Raw genomic sequence first — 19,056 nt, 5'->3', positions numbered from 1 at the left:
AGAAATAGAATGTTGTGCAATGGCCAAGTCAGTCACCTAACCTGAATCCGATTGAGCATGCATTTCACTTGCTGAAGACAAAACTGAAGGGAAAATGCCCTAAGAACAAGCAGGAACTGAAGACAGTTGCAGTAGAGGCCTGGCAGAGCATCACCAGGGATAAACCCAACTTCTGGTGATATCTATGCATTCCAGACTTCAGGCTGTAATTGACTGCAAAGGATTTGCAACTAAGTATTAAAAAGTGAACGTTTGTTCATTATTCTGTCGCTTTACTTTTGCTCCGTTAACAAGTGAGAGGCACACATGCAAACTGTTGTAATACCAACACTGTTCACCTGATTTGGATGTAAATACCCTCAAATTAAAGCTGACAGTTTGCAGTTAAAGCACCTCGTGTTCGATTCATTTAAAATCCATTCTGCTTGTGTATTGAGGCTCAATAATTGAGCCAAAAATGTTAGCATTCTATGGATAGCCCAATATTTATGGACCTGACTGTATACAAACACAGAACATTTATATCGCACTTTTCTCCTGGTGGACTCAAAGCGCCAGAGCTGCAGCTACTAGGGCACACTCTATAGGCAGTAACAGTGTTAGGGAGTCTTGCCCAAGGTCTCCTACTGAATAGATGCTGGCTTACTGAACAGGCAGAGCCGAGATTCAAACCCAGGCCTCCTGTGTCAGGGCAGACATTACACTATCCAGCCAGGTCTTCGTCACTTCTGTCTATTTGGGATTTTCTCCAGCAAACTAAATGTCAGTTCTCAGTTGCAGCCTCCCTCCTCTTTCCATTACGTCCTGCATTCATTACATCCTGCTTCTATGGGTATCCGCAGAAAACTTTCCAGGGAGGCAACATATTTTTTTGTGAATCACAGAATACAGGGAAATTATAGCAATCAGCAGTGCTATTAGTTTAACAAATCTTATTTCTATAACTGAAAGATTGGACATTTTTGAGGTTTTAATTTCTGTTAACATTCTCCTACACAACTTTCACAGGTGCTGGCTGTAAGGAGAGTAGACAGCAAATACAGGGCACAGAGGTGGTGGTGGTGGCGGCACAGGGTCATGTGGGACACATTTGTAGCAGCTGAAGCACAAGTAAAGCAATGCCAAGATCAAGAATTTTGATTGGTTGCTCTGAAGGACTGCTCCACTTTTGCACCTCTTTCACACCAGTTTGCCTTCATATTTCCTTACACTGCTTTTAGTGGAAACCCTAACTTTGGGGAAAGAGGCACATGTATCCTATCAATCTTAGGCGCAATGCAGGCTGGCTAGCAGACTGAGGAGGTCAGTTAATCACCCTGCCCGCCAACATGGGACTCTTGCTGCAGGGGCACCTAACCATGCCTGCATCGCACCTACAAAAAGGGCCTGTAACATGGCTTCACCAAACTGAATATCTGTCCTACATTTATTAGGAATGTTATTATTGCATAATACAAACTACCAGCTCCCCCAAACCGACTAAAATACCATATCAGATATCACACCCGACTTGTAAGATGTTTAGAAGTGCTAGCATTGTTCAGATTAGTTTAGTAAAAGTTGTGCAGAGTACTTTACAGAAGCCCAATCGGCAAACACTACATGAAAACAAACAAAGAAATGAAGTTGAGTCACAACATGTGGCAGATGCAGAATCTGCTGCTGATCCTTTGTGCTCAGTCCCAGCTAGATGCCGTTCCCTGCAACTTACCGTCCTTTCCATCACAGTGTAGTCCAGAGCTCGGGATGAGTTCTTTTCTTCTGTGTTTGAGACGTGCAGGAAGATAGTGTGCGGGTGGGGAGGGCGATCTGAGGAGGGAAGTGTTAGGAAAGAGGGGGCTATGAGTTACATGACCATAAGGGGGGGAGAAGGGAGGAAAAGGAGAAGGCTGTCACTGACAAAATGAGCTTCTACGGCCAACATAAAAAGAAAAACATGGAACATGTGGAACAGATTATAATTTGGCCTGCTGCCAGGGTACACTGGAGAGCTGGAGGTAGAAGAGAAGCAGCTACAGGGGGGAGGGAAATTAATGGCAACGAGTGAAATGCTTGAAGGAGCAGGAGCCAAGTGGAGATGAAAGGTGTTCCCTGTGCAATACTTTTACTGAAATGTTACAATAATTACCGAGGAATGGGAAAAAAGACATCTACTACCCATACCTGTGCTGAGAAGGAAGTGTTCTTTTACTGTAATTGTGGCATTTTGTTCTTTGTTCTTTTTTTCATGCATTACTTACCAGTATTTCTTCTAAGATTCATCTAAAAAAAAAAGAGTTTAAAAAAGTCTAGATTTACTAAATGAAAAACCACTGGGGGCCTGATACAGTTACGATCATCATTAGTGTTAAGAGTCTGGATATATTAAGTAGACAGTGGCCGGACTACAAACTGTAGGGCCCCGGGTCCTAGCAACATTTTGATACACCCCCCAGTATTCACACCTTTTCCCAATGTCCCCTTGGTAACCCCTGACAGTCAGGGGCACCCTGCCACGGGTCATATAACAAGTGTGGTCACTAAGATTACACCTACCCATAACCTGTGTGGCCACCAAGATCCCACCACCCATAACAAGTGTGGCCACCAAAATCCCACCCACCCATAACAAGTGTGGCCACCAAGATCCCACCCATAACAAGTGTGGCCACCAAGATCCCACCCACCCATAACAAGTGTGGCCACCAAGATCCCACCCACCCATAACAAGTGTGGCCACCAAGATCCCGCCCACCCATAACAAGTGTGGCCACCAAGATCCCGCCCACCCATAACAAGTGTGGCCACCAAGATCCCACCCACAACAAGTGTGGCCACCAAGATCCCGCCCACCCATAACCAGTGTGGCCACCAAGATCCCACCCACCCATAACCAGTGTGGCCACTAAGATCCCACCCACCCATAACAAGTGTGGCCACCAAGATCCCACCCACCCATAACAAGTGTGGCCACCAAGATCCCGCCCACCCATAACAAGTGTGGCCACCAAGATCCCGCCCACCCATAACAAGTGTGGCCACCAAGATCCCACCCACAACAAGTGTGGCCACCAAGATCCCGCCCACCCATAACCAGTGTGGCCACCAAGATCCCACCCACCCATAACCAGTGTGGCCACTAAGATCCCACCCACCCATAACACGTGTGGCCACCAAGATCCCGCCCACGCATAACAAGTGTGGCCACCAAGATCCCGCCCACCCATAACAAGCGTGGCCACCAAGATCCCACCCACCCATAACAAGCGTGGCCACCAAGATCCCACCCACCCATAACAAGCGTGGCCACCAAGATCCCACCCACCCATAACAAGTGTGGCCACCAAGATCCCACCCACCCATAACAAGTGTGGCCACCAAGATCCCACCCACCCATAACAAGTGTGGCCACCAAGATCCCGCCCACCCATAATAAGTGTGGCCACCAAGATCCCGCCCACGCATAACAAGTGTGGCCACCAAGATCCCACCCACCCATAACAAGTGTGGCCACCAAGATCCCGCCCACCCATAATAAGTGTGGCCACCAAGATCCCGCCCACCCATAACAAGTGTGGCCACCAAGATCCCACCTACCCATAACAAGTGTGGCCACCAAGATCCCACCCACCCATAACAAGTGTGGCCACCAAGATCCCGCCCACCCATAACAAGTGTGGCCACCAAGATCCCGCCCACCCATAACAAGTGTGGCCACCAAGATCCCACCCACAACAAGTGTGGCCACCAAGATCCCGCCCACCCATAACCAGTGTGGCCACCAAGATCCCACCCACCCATAACCAGTGTGGCCACTAAGATCCCACCCACCCATAACAAGTGTGGCCACCAAGATCCCACCCACCCATAACACGTGTGGCCACCAAGATCCCGCCCACGCATAACAAGTGTGGCCACCAAGATCCCGCCCACCCATAACAAGCGTGGCCACCAAGATCCCACCCACCCATAACAAGCGTGGCCACCAAGATCCCACCCACCCATAACAAGCGTGGCCACCAAGATCCCACCCACCCATAACAAGTGTGGCCACCAAGATCCCACCCACCCATAACAAGTGTGGCCACCAAGATCCCACCCACCCATAACAAGTGTGGCCACCAAGATCCCGCCCACCCATAATAAGTGTGGCCACCAAGATCCCGCCCACGCATAACAAGTGTGGCCACCAAGATCCCACCCACCCATAACAAGTGTGGCCACCAAGATCCCGCCCACCCATAATAAGTGTGGCCACCAAGATCCCGCCCACCCATAACAAGTGTGGCCACCAAGATCCCACCTACCCATAACAAGTGTGGCCACCAAGATCCCACCCACCCATAACAAGTGTGGACACCAAGATCCCGCCTACCCATAACAAGTGTGGCCACCAAGATCCCACCTACCCATAACAAGTGTGGCCACCAAGATCCCACCTACCCATAACAAGTGTGGCCACCAAGATCCCACCCACCCATAACAAGTGTGGCCACCAAGATCCCACCTACCCATAACAAGTGTGGCCACCAAGATCCCACCTACCCATAACAAGTGTGGCCACCAAGATCCCACCTACCCATAACAAGTGTGGCCACCAAGATCCCACCCACCCATAACAAGTGTGGCCACCAAGATCCCACCCACCCATAACAAGTGTGGCCACCAAGATCCCATCCACCCATAACAAGTGTGGCCACCAAGATTCCACCCACCCATAACAAGTGTGGCCACCAAGATCCCACCCACCCATAACAAGTGTGGCCACCAAGATCCCACCCACCCATAACACGTGTGGCTACCAAGATCCCGCCCACGCATAACAAGCGTGGCCACCAAGATCCCGCCCACCCATAACAAGCGTGGCCACCAAGATCCCACCCACCCATAACAAGCGTGGCCACCAAGATCCCACCCACCCATAACAAGCGTGGCCACCAAGATCCCGCCCACCCATAACAAGTGTGGCCACCAAGATCCCACCTACCCATAACAAGTGTGGCCACCAAGATTCCACCTACCCATAACAAGTGTGGCCACCAAGATCCCACCCACCCATAACAAGTGTGGCCACCAAGATCCCACCCACCCATAACAAGTGTGGCCACCAAGATCCCACCCACCCATAACAAGTGTGGCCACCAAGATTCCACCCACCCATAACAAGTGTGGCCACCAAGATCCCACCCACCCATAACAAGTGTGGCCACCAAGATCCCACCCACCCATAACACGTGTGGCCACCAAGATCCCGCCCACGCATAACAAGTGTGGCCACCAAGATCCCGCCCACCCATAACAAGCGTGGCCACCAAGATCCCACCCACCCATAACAAGCGTGGCCACCAAGATCCCACCCACCCATAACAAGCGTGGCCACCAAGATCCCGCCCACCCATAACAAGTGTGGCCACCAAGATCCCACCCACCCATAACAAGTGTGGCCACCAAGATCCCACCCACCCATAACAAGTGTGGCCACCAAGATCCCGCCCACCCATAATAAGTGTGGCCACCAAGATCCCGCCCACGCATAACAAGTGTGGCCACCAAGATCCCACCCACCCATAACAAGTGTGGCCACCAAGATCCCGCCCACCCATAATAAGTGTGGCCACCAAGATCCCGCCCACCCATAACAAGTGTGGCCACCAAGATCCCACCTACCCATAACAAGTGTGGCCACCAAGATCCCACCCACCCATAACAAGTGTGGACACCAAGATCCCGCCCACCCATAACAAGTGTGGCCACCAAGATTCCACCTACCCATAACAAGTGTGGCCACCAAGATTCCACCCACCCATAACAAGTGTGGCCACCAAGATCCCACCCACCCATAACAAGTGTGGCCACCAAGATCCCGCCCACCCATAACAAGTGTGGCCACCAAGATCCCGCCCACCCATAACAAGTGTGGCCACCAAGATCCCACCTACCCATAACAAGTGTGGCCACCAAGATCCCACCCACCCATAACAAGTGTGGACACCAAGATCCCGCCCACCCATAACCAGTGTGGCCACCAAGATCCCGCCCACCCATAACAAGTGTGGCCACCAAGATCCCACCTACCCATAACAAGTGTGGCCACCAAGATTCCACCCACCCATAACAAGTGTGGCCACCAAGATCCCACCCACCCATAACAAGTGTGGCCACCAAGATCCCGCCCACCCATAACAAGTGTGGCCACCAAGATCCCGCCCACCCATAACAAGTGTGGCCACCAAGATCCCACCTACCCATAACAAGTGTGGCCACCAAGATCCCACCCACCCATAACACGTGTGGCCACCAAGATCCCGCCCACCCATAACAAGTGTGGCCACCAAGATCCCACCCACCCATAACAAGTGTGGCCACCAAGATCCTGCCCACCCATAACAAGCGTGGCCACCAAGATCCCGCCCACCCATAACAAGCGTGGCCACCAAGATCCCACCCACCCCTAATAAGTGTGGCCACCAAGATCCCGCCCACCCATAACAAGTGTGGCCACCAAGATCCCACCCACCCATAACCAGTGTGGCCACTAAGATCCCGCCCACCCATAACAAGTGTGGCCACCAAGATCCCGCCCACCCATAACAAGTGTGGCCACCAAGATCCCGCCCACCCATAACAAGTGTGGCCACCAAGATCCTGCCCACCTATAACAAGTGTGGCCACCAAGATCCCACCCACCCATAACAAGTGTGGCCACAAAGATTCCGCCTACCCATAACCAGTGTGGCCACAAAGATTCCGCCTACCCATAACCAGTGTGGCCACTAAGATCCCGCCCACCCATAACAAGTGTGGCCACCAAGATCCCACCCACCCATAACAAGTGTGGCCACCAAGATCCCGCCCACCCATAACAAGTGTGGCCACCAAGATCCCGCCCACCAATAACAAGTGGGGCCACCAAGATCCCGCCCGTAACAAGTGGGGCCACCAAGATCTCGCCCACTCATAACAAGTGGGGCCACCAAGATCCCGCCCGTAACAAGTGGGGCCACCAAGATCCCACCCACCCATAACAAGTGTGGCCACCAAGATCCCGCCCACCCATAACAAGTGTGGCCACCAAGATCCCGCCCACCAATAACAAGTGGGGCCACCAAGATCCCGCCCGTAACAAGTGGGGCCACCAAGATCTCGCCCACTCATAACAAGTGGGGCCACCAAGATCCCGCCCGTAACAAGTGGGGCCACCAAGATCCCGCCCACCCATAACAAGTATGGACACAAAAACATGTGATCTGGAAGATTGACTTCTGTATGGATGGAGAGCCAATGCATTTGGGGTCCCCTATAGTTCTATGCAACTGCAAGGGGCTGTACCCCTGCCCTAGGTTTGTACCCAAGGCAGCAGAAAATAACGGCCTGAATAAATTAACAATTGTAGCATGGATCAACATAGTATATCCAAAAGTGTTTGGACCCCTGCTTACTCTCTCTCTCTCTCTCTATCCCTCTCTCTCTCCTCCCAGGCTGCTCTGTTCCATCACCCGTCCTCCACCACCGGGTAGCGCTGCAATGCTGATGCTATCTTTTGAGCCTCGATCACATTTAAGAACATGTGATCGGACATCAGAAGAGGATGCTGGGAGTGCAACGCCGCAGGTGGATGAAGCCTGTCCAGCGTCAGGAACAGGAAACTGTAAAAGCTCCCTGCGCCTCTCTGCATAGGGAGGAAAAATTAAAACCCTGTAACCACATATAGTTTTACTTTATGTGGCTTCTAAAAGGTTAAAAAACCCAACAATTTGTTTTACCTGATTCAGTAGGCTGACACACCTGAGACAATGTAAAATGGCCAATGAGCAAAAGTATTTTCACTTGCTTTACCTTATAAGATTTATCACTCAGCCGAGGATATCAAGAACACATAAATAGAAAGGCCCTTGAAAACATAACTTTAAAGCCTGGACCCACTGGCAACGATTCGCCACAGATTGCAGAGTGCCCCCCAAATTCACTGAAGTCCACAATTTTGACTGAGATTCCCAGAGCAATCATGATTTGGCTCTGCAGCCACTGATGCGATCACTGCAGGATCATTCCCAAAATGCTGCATGCAGTGATTTTCGCTGCAAGGAAACCACCCCCATAGGGTTCCAGTGTTGCAGAGCTTTGCTGATTGATGGCGATTGGCAAGCGCTGCAAGTGGGTCCTAGGCCTTACTCATTCTGCTAAAAATGGCATCCCCACAATACTGTATTTTGTAACAGGTAATTTGGGTGCCATCTGTGCCAGATAAATTGGTGGCCACTGGCATCAATGCAATTATATTTAAACAGAGGTTATCTCCAGTAATTTGGGCTCCAGACTCTGGCTAGCAGCGGTGAATGCAGAGGTATCACCAGAGATAGGTTACTGAGTAGCCGAACTCTAGATAGTAACAGTGACTATGGTGGTAGCAGTGGTAGATAGCGGCAGTGACTCCAGATAGCGGTGGTGACTGTAGGCATAGTGTGGATGGAGTTTGGCTACGGTCTAGTGGTGTTTCTATGGTAAGCAGCACTTTGACTCCAAGTAGTGGCTATTGGGACGCTGAATATTGGTAAAATTACTGATATTCTACTATTTACAATATCTTGCATCCAAATCAACTTGCAGCCCTTTTAAATGTATGCACTGTAAATACATGTATACACACACACCTCTGTGAACAGTCAGTCAGGAGTAAACTTACAAATGTGCTATAATATGCCAGGGAAAGCTACCTGTTTTGTCTGCATAACTATATCCATACAGATGTTGATCAATATCACTGGCCTATAGATTAACAAAAATGCTCATACTATATATAGTGCAACATGTTTCACCCCTAATCAGTACTTCATCAGGGACAAAACAAAGTGCAGGTACATAGTGGAACAAATGAACCAGTGACACAGCATAGCTTTAAAAGCTAAAAAAAAAAGAGCTGGTCAGCCCATCTTACTTGACGCTAAATACTTTTTCATCTTTTTCCACCTGTAGGAGGATCAACCAGTGAAGTGTGTGCAATGCAGGGCTACACCGTACTTGCCTGAGGCAAATTTTTTTTTTTTTACTCTGTAAATTATATCAGGCCTTATGAATATTTGCTTATGTACGGTATATACCTTAGCTTGTGTGCATCAGATTTTCTCTGAGTTTGGTGTGCTTGGCAGAACCTTACCTAATGTATTGATTACTCTCTTCCATGGGTAATATTAGAGGGATGCTTCTGTAATGAGCAATGTATCACAATTACCCTCTGTTCCCGCCTGTTTGTTAGGGTGCTGTAATAAGGATGTTACTGTTTAGTTAGCATGTATTTGTATGCTCATTAGGACTTAAATTGCTTTCCCAATTTAACCTCAGGTACATGTGCCTGCTTGTGTGCTGTCAATCAGAAGGGTAACCTGTACTGGGATCCTGAACCATATTTTGTGGGGCCTAAATTGTACCTGGGATGGAGGCCATAAAGTGTACCTTGCATGAGGGTCCTGAAATGTGCTTTGTATGGGGAGCCTTAGGGCTGGTGTACATCTAAAAGCGCCAGCATAATCGCAAACACTAGGCATTTTTTCACAGCAATTTCAGGCACCTGCCTGGTGATTTTCGGAGTATTTTGGTGTAGCATTTTTTTTGGGGGGGGGGGGGGGGGGGCGTTTACAGTTTGACTTAAAACTTAACAACTGTACCAAAAAAGAGCTTGGAAAATCACTTTGTCTGTGGTTTTTAGAGCGATTTTTCATGCCCGATGTCTGGGTGTCACCTTGGACTCCACACTCTCCTTAAAGGGAACCTTAACCGGCGGGGAAAAATAAATTCACTTACCTGGGGGCTTTCCCAAGCCTCCTGCAGCCATCCTGTGCCTGCGCCGGTCCTTCGGTGCCCTCCGGTCTCCCTCCGCCGCTAAGTTTCGTTTTCGGCCGACCGCCAGTCGTCCTCCGGCAAAGCGTCCTCTTCTTCCGCATTCCCCGTCGTAAAGAGCCGTAAAGCGTGTCCGCATGACGCCGAACGCGTCATGCGGACGCGCTTTACGGCTCTTTACGACGGGGAATGCGGAAGAAGAGGACGCTTTGCCGGAGGACGACTGGCGGTCGGCCGAAAACGAAACTTAGCGGCGGAGGGAGACCGGAGGGCACCGAAGGACCGGCGCGGGCACAGGACGGCTGTAGGAGGCTTGGGAAAGCCCCCAGGTAAGTGAATTTATTTTTCCCCGCCGGTTAAGGTTCCCTTTAACTCCCCACATCGAAAACCTCACAAAGTCCTGCAACTTCCACCTTCGTAACATCTGCAAGATCCGCCCTTTCCTGACCCCTGCCACCACCAAACTCCTCATCCATGCCCTCATAATTTCCAGCCTTGACTACTGCAATGACCTTCTGTCTGGTCCCCCTATAACCCGAACAGTCCCGCTGCAGCCCATCATGAATGCAGCAGCCAGAATTATCCACTCCTCCCATCGGCGCCTCCCCTGCTTGAATCCCTCCACTGGCTTCCTATCCAGTCCAGAACCAGATTCAAGATACTGTGTCTGACCTACAAATCTGTCCACAAAACCTGTCCAACCTACATTTCCGATCTTACTCAGAGGTACACACCTAGCCGCTCACTCCGCTCTTCCAATGAACTTCGCCTAACCGCCCCCCGCATCACCCAGTCCCATGCATGCCTCCAGGACTTCTCAAGAGCTGCTCCAACACTATGGAACTCCCTACTTCCACCTATTAGGGCAGCCCCCTCCTTCAACATCTTCAAGAAGGCCCTCAAAACTCACCTTTTCACTTTGGCCTACCACCCCGCACAAGTGCTCTAAACCCGCAGCTGAACTCTGGTCCCCTACCTCTCGTGTCCCTACCTCTCCCTCTAGATTGTAAGCCTTTGGGCAGGGTCCTCCTCCTTTTGTGTCCTACCTGATCATGCACCTCCATTACTGTGAACCCATGCTATGCATCTGAGTGAACCTAACTTGCCTAATCTCCATGCTCCCCTCCAGTGACTGACTAAGCATTACCTTGTACTCATACTGTGCTGCGTGATCTGGTTTTCTTGTACTCCTAAATATTGTATGTATCCCTATTTATTGTCCAGCGTTGCGTAATATGTTGGCGCTTTATAAATACAATAAATAAATAAATAAATATTCCTATACTTAACATTGAGGCTCAATCGCCTCAAAAATGCTGCAGGACCCACGTTTGCGTTTCTCTAAAAATCCCATCACTCTGGTGTGATCCAACCCATAGAAAAACATTAGCCAAGCGCATTCTCAAAGCACTAGCGTTTTGAAAAGCACTCTAGGCGTTCACCAGCCCTCTAAGTGTACCTGGTATAAGGCTACTGAAGCATACTTTGCATGGGGCCACTGAACCATACAAAGTATGCTTTTTTTTTATAGAAAGTGCTAAAGTGCACTTGGGGTCCCCCAAGGGTGCCATCCATTGCAAATTCTTAAAAGTACCTAATATGGGGGAACAAAAATGTACCCTGTACAGAGAATTGTGTGCTGTAACTTTATAAGGGCTACTGGGGCATAACTTGTCTTGTATAGATCAGAGAATACAGAGAGCCTTACATACACAGAGCTATGTATAACCTCGCAGAACAGATGTTTACTCTATTATGTCTGCCTGAAAAGCGTTTTGGATCCCTGTTTAAGAGGATTTATTCTAGAACATATACTATATTTTCAGCACCCAACACAATGGTTCATGATAGTTTCAGGTGAACTTCATGTTTGATTACAGGGGTCTCCTGATGTCAGCAGCCTCCTCTTTAGGGATCTACAGAGTTGTAATTCCTCCTGTGAGAGGCAGCAGAACATCTTCTATTTCTCCGAAGGACAGCATGGCTGCTCTTTACTTATACACTGTGGGGATAAAATGTCCCCTGATGTGATCACAAAGTACCATTTCAGGAAACAGTTATCCCACTAAATTGAAGCATTGGCTGTAGGTTCACTTGACAATAGCCCAAGACACGCTAAATAAAGAAAACAAGAACTAGAACTCAAGCTTTCAGTTTTAGCATACACTGTATTTATTGTTCAATCCATGATTACAGCTAAAACAAGAGTCAATACTGATACATACACAAAGAACAATGATAATAAGGCAGCTATAAGGCCTCTTAGGTGGGGCAAGTAGACATAAATATGTTTCACACTTTCCTTCATTTATGAACTAGTACTTCATTACACCAGACCCTATTAAATGAGCCATTTAAACTGAGTGTACTGCAATGGTTCTTTATTCTTTGAAGTGCTAGTACACCTAATCATTACATAAATCACTATAACATCCACACATTCTATGTATAGCACTGTTCATCCCATTATCTACTGCATTGTCATGCTAGCAGAATTACTACTAGAAAAAAATACTATGAATGGTAAAATCTTCTGAATTCCTTATTGTAAAGTCACTGACTCATAACTAAAAGGACATGTACAAACCTCATACAAGCTGAACACCATGCAATTTCTATGCATTGCAATTTCCCACCCTTTTCAATACACATTTTTGTTTTCAGAAGTCACATAATTCACAACTGTGCATCTTTTGCTACTCTGCAAAGTAACTAATTAGTAATATTACATTTTTGAAGTAAACAGCATAAACGGCACAGTTAGTTAGTAGGCTGCACTAGTTAGTGACATGCCCTGAAATGTTTATACACAACCCTTTATATGGTCATTACATAATACACTAAGCTCGTGTGTTTTCCAAACTTCTCCTCAAGAAACACAAACAGGTCATATTTTCCAGGCGTCTACGTACGAGGCAAAGTCATCTAACTAATTATTTCATATGAAGAAACCAAATGGAATCATAACTTTAGAGGCTCAGTTTGTAACCATTCATAGCCACCCCTTGCTTATACTCCTATTCGGCTTAACAGCTCCGAATAATTTTAATCTACAGAAAACTTGCAGTCATATCATCATTCAGGTGTTGTGTCGAGATTCAATAGTCAGCGCTTTTCAGTAGTTACTGGGCTAGATACAGTATATTGAACTGTGAGGGAGTCAATAATATATATAGTTATTTGGGTTGAAAAAAGACATGTCCATCGAGTTCAACCAGAGACAAAGTTGGGTGCTGGCTGAAGTTGATAGAATATTGGAAAAGTGTTAATGCCAATATTCTATGAGTGGCTTTTTAGCATTGCTCCCCATTGATCATCTGTCCCTTAGCGGTCCCTTTCCCCTCCCTAATGCCTAACCTTAGCCTAACCCCAGACATAAACCCCTTCCTGATGTCTAAACCTTGCCTTCTGCTTAACGTTAAATTCTTTCCTGATGCCTAACCTTAAATACCCATCATAATATAAAATCCTTATTGATACCTAACCTCTGACCAATGTACAGTCCCTCCAGACACCTAACACTAACCTACCCTTACCATATCAGTTAACATGCCGGATCACCTTAAACTAATCCCTCAAAAATAGCTCCTCAACCTAACTGATACTCACCTCCCCCATCTTCTTTAGCAGTAGCAATGTTTGGGTGCAGGTGCATGGTATATACATTGGCTGTATGGCAGAACTCACGTTTTCCCAAGCTATAACCAGCTGTTTCAAGCAAACTCTAGGAAATAGCTCTAGAAGGCACCTGCTTTAAAGAGAAACTCCGACCAAGAATTTAACTTCATCCCAATCAGTAGCTGATACCCCCTTTTACATGACAAATCTATTGCATTTCACAAACAGACCATCAGGGGGCGCTGTATGACTGATATTGTGGTGAAACCCCTCCCACAAGAAGCTCTGGGACTGCGGTACTCTGGCCAAACTGCCACAATGTAACAATGTTCACAGACAGGAAATAGCTGCTTACAGCTGTCTGTAAAGGCCAGAACAGCTAGAAGCAGCTACATAACCTGCCCACAGTAACAATGTCACCATGTAATACATGTCAGAATGTGAATCTGGGAGAGGAAAAATTCAGCAGTGCAGACTGTCCTGCAACTTTTGCAGTTCCTGCAGCTCTTTTGCACAGGTAGTGTGTATGCCCTTCTCCCAGCTGCCAAGTCCCAATCTCTCTGCTAGAATAACAGCATAGCTTTCTATTTCTGCTAGTCCTATCTATCATTCCAATACTAGGAACCGCATGGATCTTGTGTTAGCCTACAAGGGGCTAGGACTGGAAGAAATAGAAATATTGTGTCATGGTCCTAAATGCATGAGGTGATGTAATGGACATATGGCAGGAAGCACACAATCTCACATTTGTCATTTTTTATGAACTGAAATAACATTTTCTTACTGGTGCAAATTATCACCCAACCTTAGATCCAGACATTCTCAGCTCTTTGGGGCTGGGGCACACGGAACAGCTTTTTGAGCGTTTTTGCAGCCGCTTGCGGCTGCGGATACGCTAGGGTAATGTATTTCAATGGGGGGTGTGCACACCACAGCGGGAGGCGTTTTGCAGAAACGAATCCTCCCGGGGTGAGGCATTTTTTGGATTGCGGAGGCGTTTCTGCCTCAATGTTAAGTATTGGAAAAACGCAAACCGCTTTGAAAAACAGCAGATCAGAGCGGTTTGCCAGGCGTTTTTTGTTACAGAAGCCGTTCAGTAACAGCTTTACTGTAACAATATATGAAATATGCTACACTGAAATCCGCAGCAGCAATCTGCAAAACGCCTCATAAAAATTAAAAAAAGTGTTTAAAAATCTGCTAGCTTTTTGCGGATCTGCGGGTTTTGGTGTGCACCGGGCCTTACAGAAGATGACAGAAAAAACAGGGGCCCATATGCAATTTTTTTAGTCCTAAGTTTTCTCCTAAGTTATATTTTCAAACTTGTCAGTAAAATGACTTTTAAATCACCAGTAAACAAGAAAATACTTAAAATAGTTTTGATAGTACTTTTCCACCTACTTTTTGAATTGCAAAGTGCTGAAGATAAAAACTTGTCACCTAGGAGAAAACGCAGGAAAAAAAGTGAATTGCATATGGGCCACAAGCTTCTTAAAAACAACATAATGGCCCATAGCCTAATAACTTTGCTCTTGAATTTTTTCCAGATATTTTCAAACCTTGCCAATAAAATATATTTAAAGCTTCAAAAATGCAAGAAAATACTGAGATTAGGTTTGATATTACTCTTTTGCCTACTTTATAGTACTTTTTCAATTGCTAAGTGCTGAAAAGGTATTTTTAGATAAGCAATTATCTAATGGGAGAAAACTCAAGAATAAAGAGTTAACTGGATAAGGTACAAGATGCTTTAACAAAAAAGGTACATGTGAAATTAACTTTTTGACAGGAAATTGCCCAAAGATTTTTGGTGGGAAAAATGTTTTTAAGTTCAGTTACACTTTAAATACACAACAACAACAAGAAAAGAATGGGGTTTTTCAATTGGGCTGGAAAGTTTGTTCATTTTGATTAATGGAAAAAAAAGTCAAGAAAAATAAATACATTAAAAAAACTTTTTTTGGTACTTCACTTTTGAAAACAGATTGCCACTTTTTAATGCCATCAGATTGAATCAGAAGGATCATGCACTTGTACTGAAAAGTGGGGTAGATAATAATGAGACAATGGTACAGCAGAATCTGGATAGAGTAAACCCTGATATCATAAACCTCTAGCTATAATGCACTCAGTGCCCAGGTCCCGACCATGCGCCTAAATAAATATACAATGTCTGACCAATCCTGATTTAGTAATTACTTTGCCAGGTACCTTGAAGTTTACTATAAAGGGATTCTACTGTATACACAAAATATAGACACTGGTACATAATACAGAATTGTTAGACATAGTAATTACAGTGACAAATATAACATAATGAACAAAATGTATAGTCAATTCCAAGACACAAAGGCTGAGAGAGCCACTAGTTCCTCCCACATTCCACTATTGGCATAGTTCTCCATCGTTCCCTATGACAATCCCCACTGTGAATGAGGTGTACGCCATGGGCTCTCATAAACGTCATTTCAATTGGAAATGGTCAATAAGATGCTAATAAGTCCTTATTACATGCAAATGTAATGCAAATTCCATGCTGCTTGGAATTACGCCAATGAAATGTACTTCCTGACAGTTTTAAATTGGCCCAAATGCCAGCTGTACAAAATTGGTATTACATTTGCATGCAAATTGAAATGAGCTCACTGACCCTCTCAGGTCTAGATATGACAGAGAAATTGTTAGTACAAAAGCATTGCTAAAATATGAGTGTAGAGGCATTTTATAAGTGGTGATCTCTCCAAAACAATGTAGTATATTACTGTGATTTGGTTGACTCTTTTACAGAGGTAGTAATCTGAAAAGTACAATTATTTAAGATGAGATAATGACATTTTTATGGCATTTTTACCCCTTACAAATAAGCCCCAGTAAATCAAATGAATAAAGGTTTATTAAAGCAGGAATAAACTCGGACATAACATTCAATAAAAACGTGTTTTCCTTGTTATTACCCATAGAGTTATCATATTTTCTTTTGTGTACAGGTAATATTATCTGTTTAGAAATTACAAGTTCCCAAAGTACAGTTTATCAGCTCTGAAAGCTGCCATTGTACTGCATAGCTGCTGTATTTATATATTATAATGTATCCAGTGAGAATAACTGTTTCACTTTCTGCTTGTGTTCAGCTGAAGCAATGCCTGTGCAACAGTTGAAAGTGTGTGGTCGGGAAGAGTTGGAGTCGCTTAAACGAATGAAGAGGAGGATGAAAAAACATAAACAAGATAATGTAATGACTTCCTCAACTTCAAATATAAGCTTGGGCTTCAGATATAAGCTTGAGCTTCAGATATAAGCTTGGGCTTTGGATATAAGCTTCCCACTGAAGAAGAAAGTGCTGTGCTTAACTGAATGCTTTTCTACTACCAATTTCTCTAGTAGTAGGGTTTAAGCTGTAAATAATCTTTTAGAGCAAAGAGGACATTCTAAATCTCATACCACTTTATGAATGATCTCAGTTGTAGTTTCAGTTATTTGTCAACTGAACTAAAGACTTACAAACACATGTGGCCTAGCTAAAGGAATCTTATCAAAAACTCCAGTTAACTCTATAAAAAGATTATCTAACGTGATATTTTACGTGCCCATCGACAGAATTAGACATCTGCTTATTTTCTAGAAAAGCTTCAAGTGGAACTCCACGTAAAACATTTTATTTAAGCTCTGGACACAGCCAGTAAAGGCATAAGATACTGTTAGATTGTCACTGCTGATTGCATCTACGTTGAAGAATTTTTCCCTCATTTTCTGACCTGATGGTGGAGACAAATAGAAATGTGAACAGCTATAAAATTATGATTTCCTTTCTGTGTTCAGGTTATGAGTGTCAACAAAAACAGCAAGTTAAGGGAACTCTCTGTTACAAATATGACATTTGACCCTGGATTAGGAGTCTCACAATTTTTATATATGTTACGGCCAGAACCCGAAGTTGGCCACAGGGGGCAGGGAGAGGAGGCAGAGCCGAAGCCGGCGGCGTATTCTGTTACATTGCCGCCGGCTTAAATTATCTCACTTTTATACATTTGGCCGCAGTGAGACGGCCAGAAAATACATGAATGTTACAGGAATCATTTCATTTCTAACATTGGCCGCAGCAGCCGGCCACGTCACGTTTTGCCGGCCAGATCCCAAAGAGGCCAGACTTCGGGTTCTGGCCGTAACATATACAAACACCAGCTTACTAATAGTGAGAGTAAAATAGACCCTTTCACCTCACCCTAAATGCTTGGTGCCTTTAGCCAGAACAGAGTTTAGGCATTTGTGGGTGGTTGGTTTGACCCCAGTATTTGCACAGTAGTGTCAGAGGGTGGTCTTTAAGGATTTTCTGAAGATCTTACAATATATGCTGGTGCCTTGAGTTAGTTATACTCAGTTATACTTAGTTATACTCAGTGGCGTAGCTAAGAAGCTGTGGGTCCTAGTGCAAGTTTTGCATTGGGGCCCCCCAAACAGGCTTTACATAACAATTGATACAGCGCACCAAAACCAATCAAGGACAACCACAAAGTCAGAGGTGCGAGAAGGGGATAAGGGACAGTTTGTTAATGATTACCACTATTCAAAGCATCTATAGATGTGATTATTACCTGCATAGGACCATCATAGGACCAATAAATAGCTAATACTGTGGTTGAGGGTGGGCCCTGTGGAGCCCCTCTAGCCCAAGGACCCTGATGCGGTCGCTACCTCTGCAACCCCTATTGCTACGCCACTGATTATACTTTTTTCTCACCGCAAGCAGGAATATATTGAAGGGTTATGCTGCTGAGAGTACTTTTGTGTGCTTATGCAATCCTGATTCCCCTGTGATTATTCTTAAAGGAAGCTTTGATACTGGTACCACTAACAAAAAAAAAATATGGACCCTACTGCAAAACTATGGACCCTACTGCCCTTTTTAGCTACAGTCCTATCTCGCCTCTTCCCTTTGCTTCTTAATGGACTCAATGGCAGATTCGGAACAATCTCTCTACTGACTCTTTGTCTGACCTGCATCAGTTTGGCAGTTTGGTTTCCACCCAAATCATTCAACAGTCCTTGCTAAATGTCTCAAAGGATATCTTGGTAGTAAAATCCAAAGAATGATTTTACATATTCATACTCCTCAAATAGTCGATCATGTCTGGTTCTCCAGACTCACTCAATGCTAGACATCAAGAGTCAATGCATTCTAGGATTTCCCCTTACGTATCTGGGCATTTTATAACGGTCTCCTACTTCAATACTACCTCTTCCCCATGCCCACTGCCTGTTGGTGTACCACAAAGTTCTGTACTCAGAACCCCTGTTTTCTATCTACGGTCATGATGTCTGGCAACGAGTACTTTCATTCATTTTTCAGTATCACTGTTATGCTGTTAATGCCCAAATCTATTTTAGCTCCCATCTCTCTATTATCTTGGTCTTTGAAGAAATAGGATGACACGAGTGAGGAAACAGACAGTCTAACTTAATAGGAGTAAAATGGAACTTGTTATCAAGCCACCAATTTTTATCACGTCCCTACTTGTAGTCACTATACATCCAGATCACAACCCAATAATCTCAAATCCTAATGACCACTGTTTGGTGGTAAAAGTTAACCCCAAGATTTCACTTAAAAAGGTACCTGAAGTCATT

The 19,056-nt window shown here is 45.6% G+C and overlaps 1 protein-coding gene across 1 annotated transcript in view; it reads right to left on the bottom strand.

The window, feature by feature from the left end:
- Positions 1 to 1,890, bottom strand: part of LOC137522316 (twisted gastrulation protein homolog 1-A-like) — a 61,682-nt gene extending 59,792 nt beyond the window's left edge. The window contains exon 1 of the mRNA XM_068242350.1: positions 1,712 to 1,890. Within this exon, the coding sequence (XP_068098451.1) occupies positions 1,712 to 1,723 (12 nt within the window). The 5' untranslated portion in view covers positions 1,724 to 1,890. The remainder of the gene's footprint in view (positions 1 to 1,711) is intronic.
- Between the last annotated feature and the right edge of the window lie 17,166 nt (positions 1,891 to 19,056).

Source organism: Hyperolius riggenbachi, chromosome 1 (genome assembly GCF_040937935.1).
Source record: "Hyperolius riggenbachi isolate aHypRig1 chromosome 1, aHypRig1.pri, whole genome shotgun sequence".
In the NCBI taxonomy this organism is placed as follows: domain Eukaryota; kingdom Metazoa; phylum Chordata; class Amphibia; order Anura; family Hyperoliidae; genus Hyperolius; species Hyperolius riggenbachi.
This window is presented reverse-complemented; position numbering and strand designations above follow the sequence as displayed.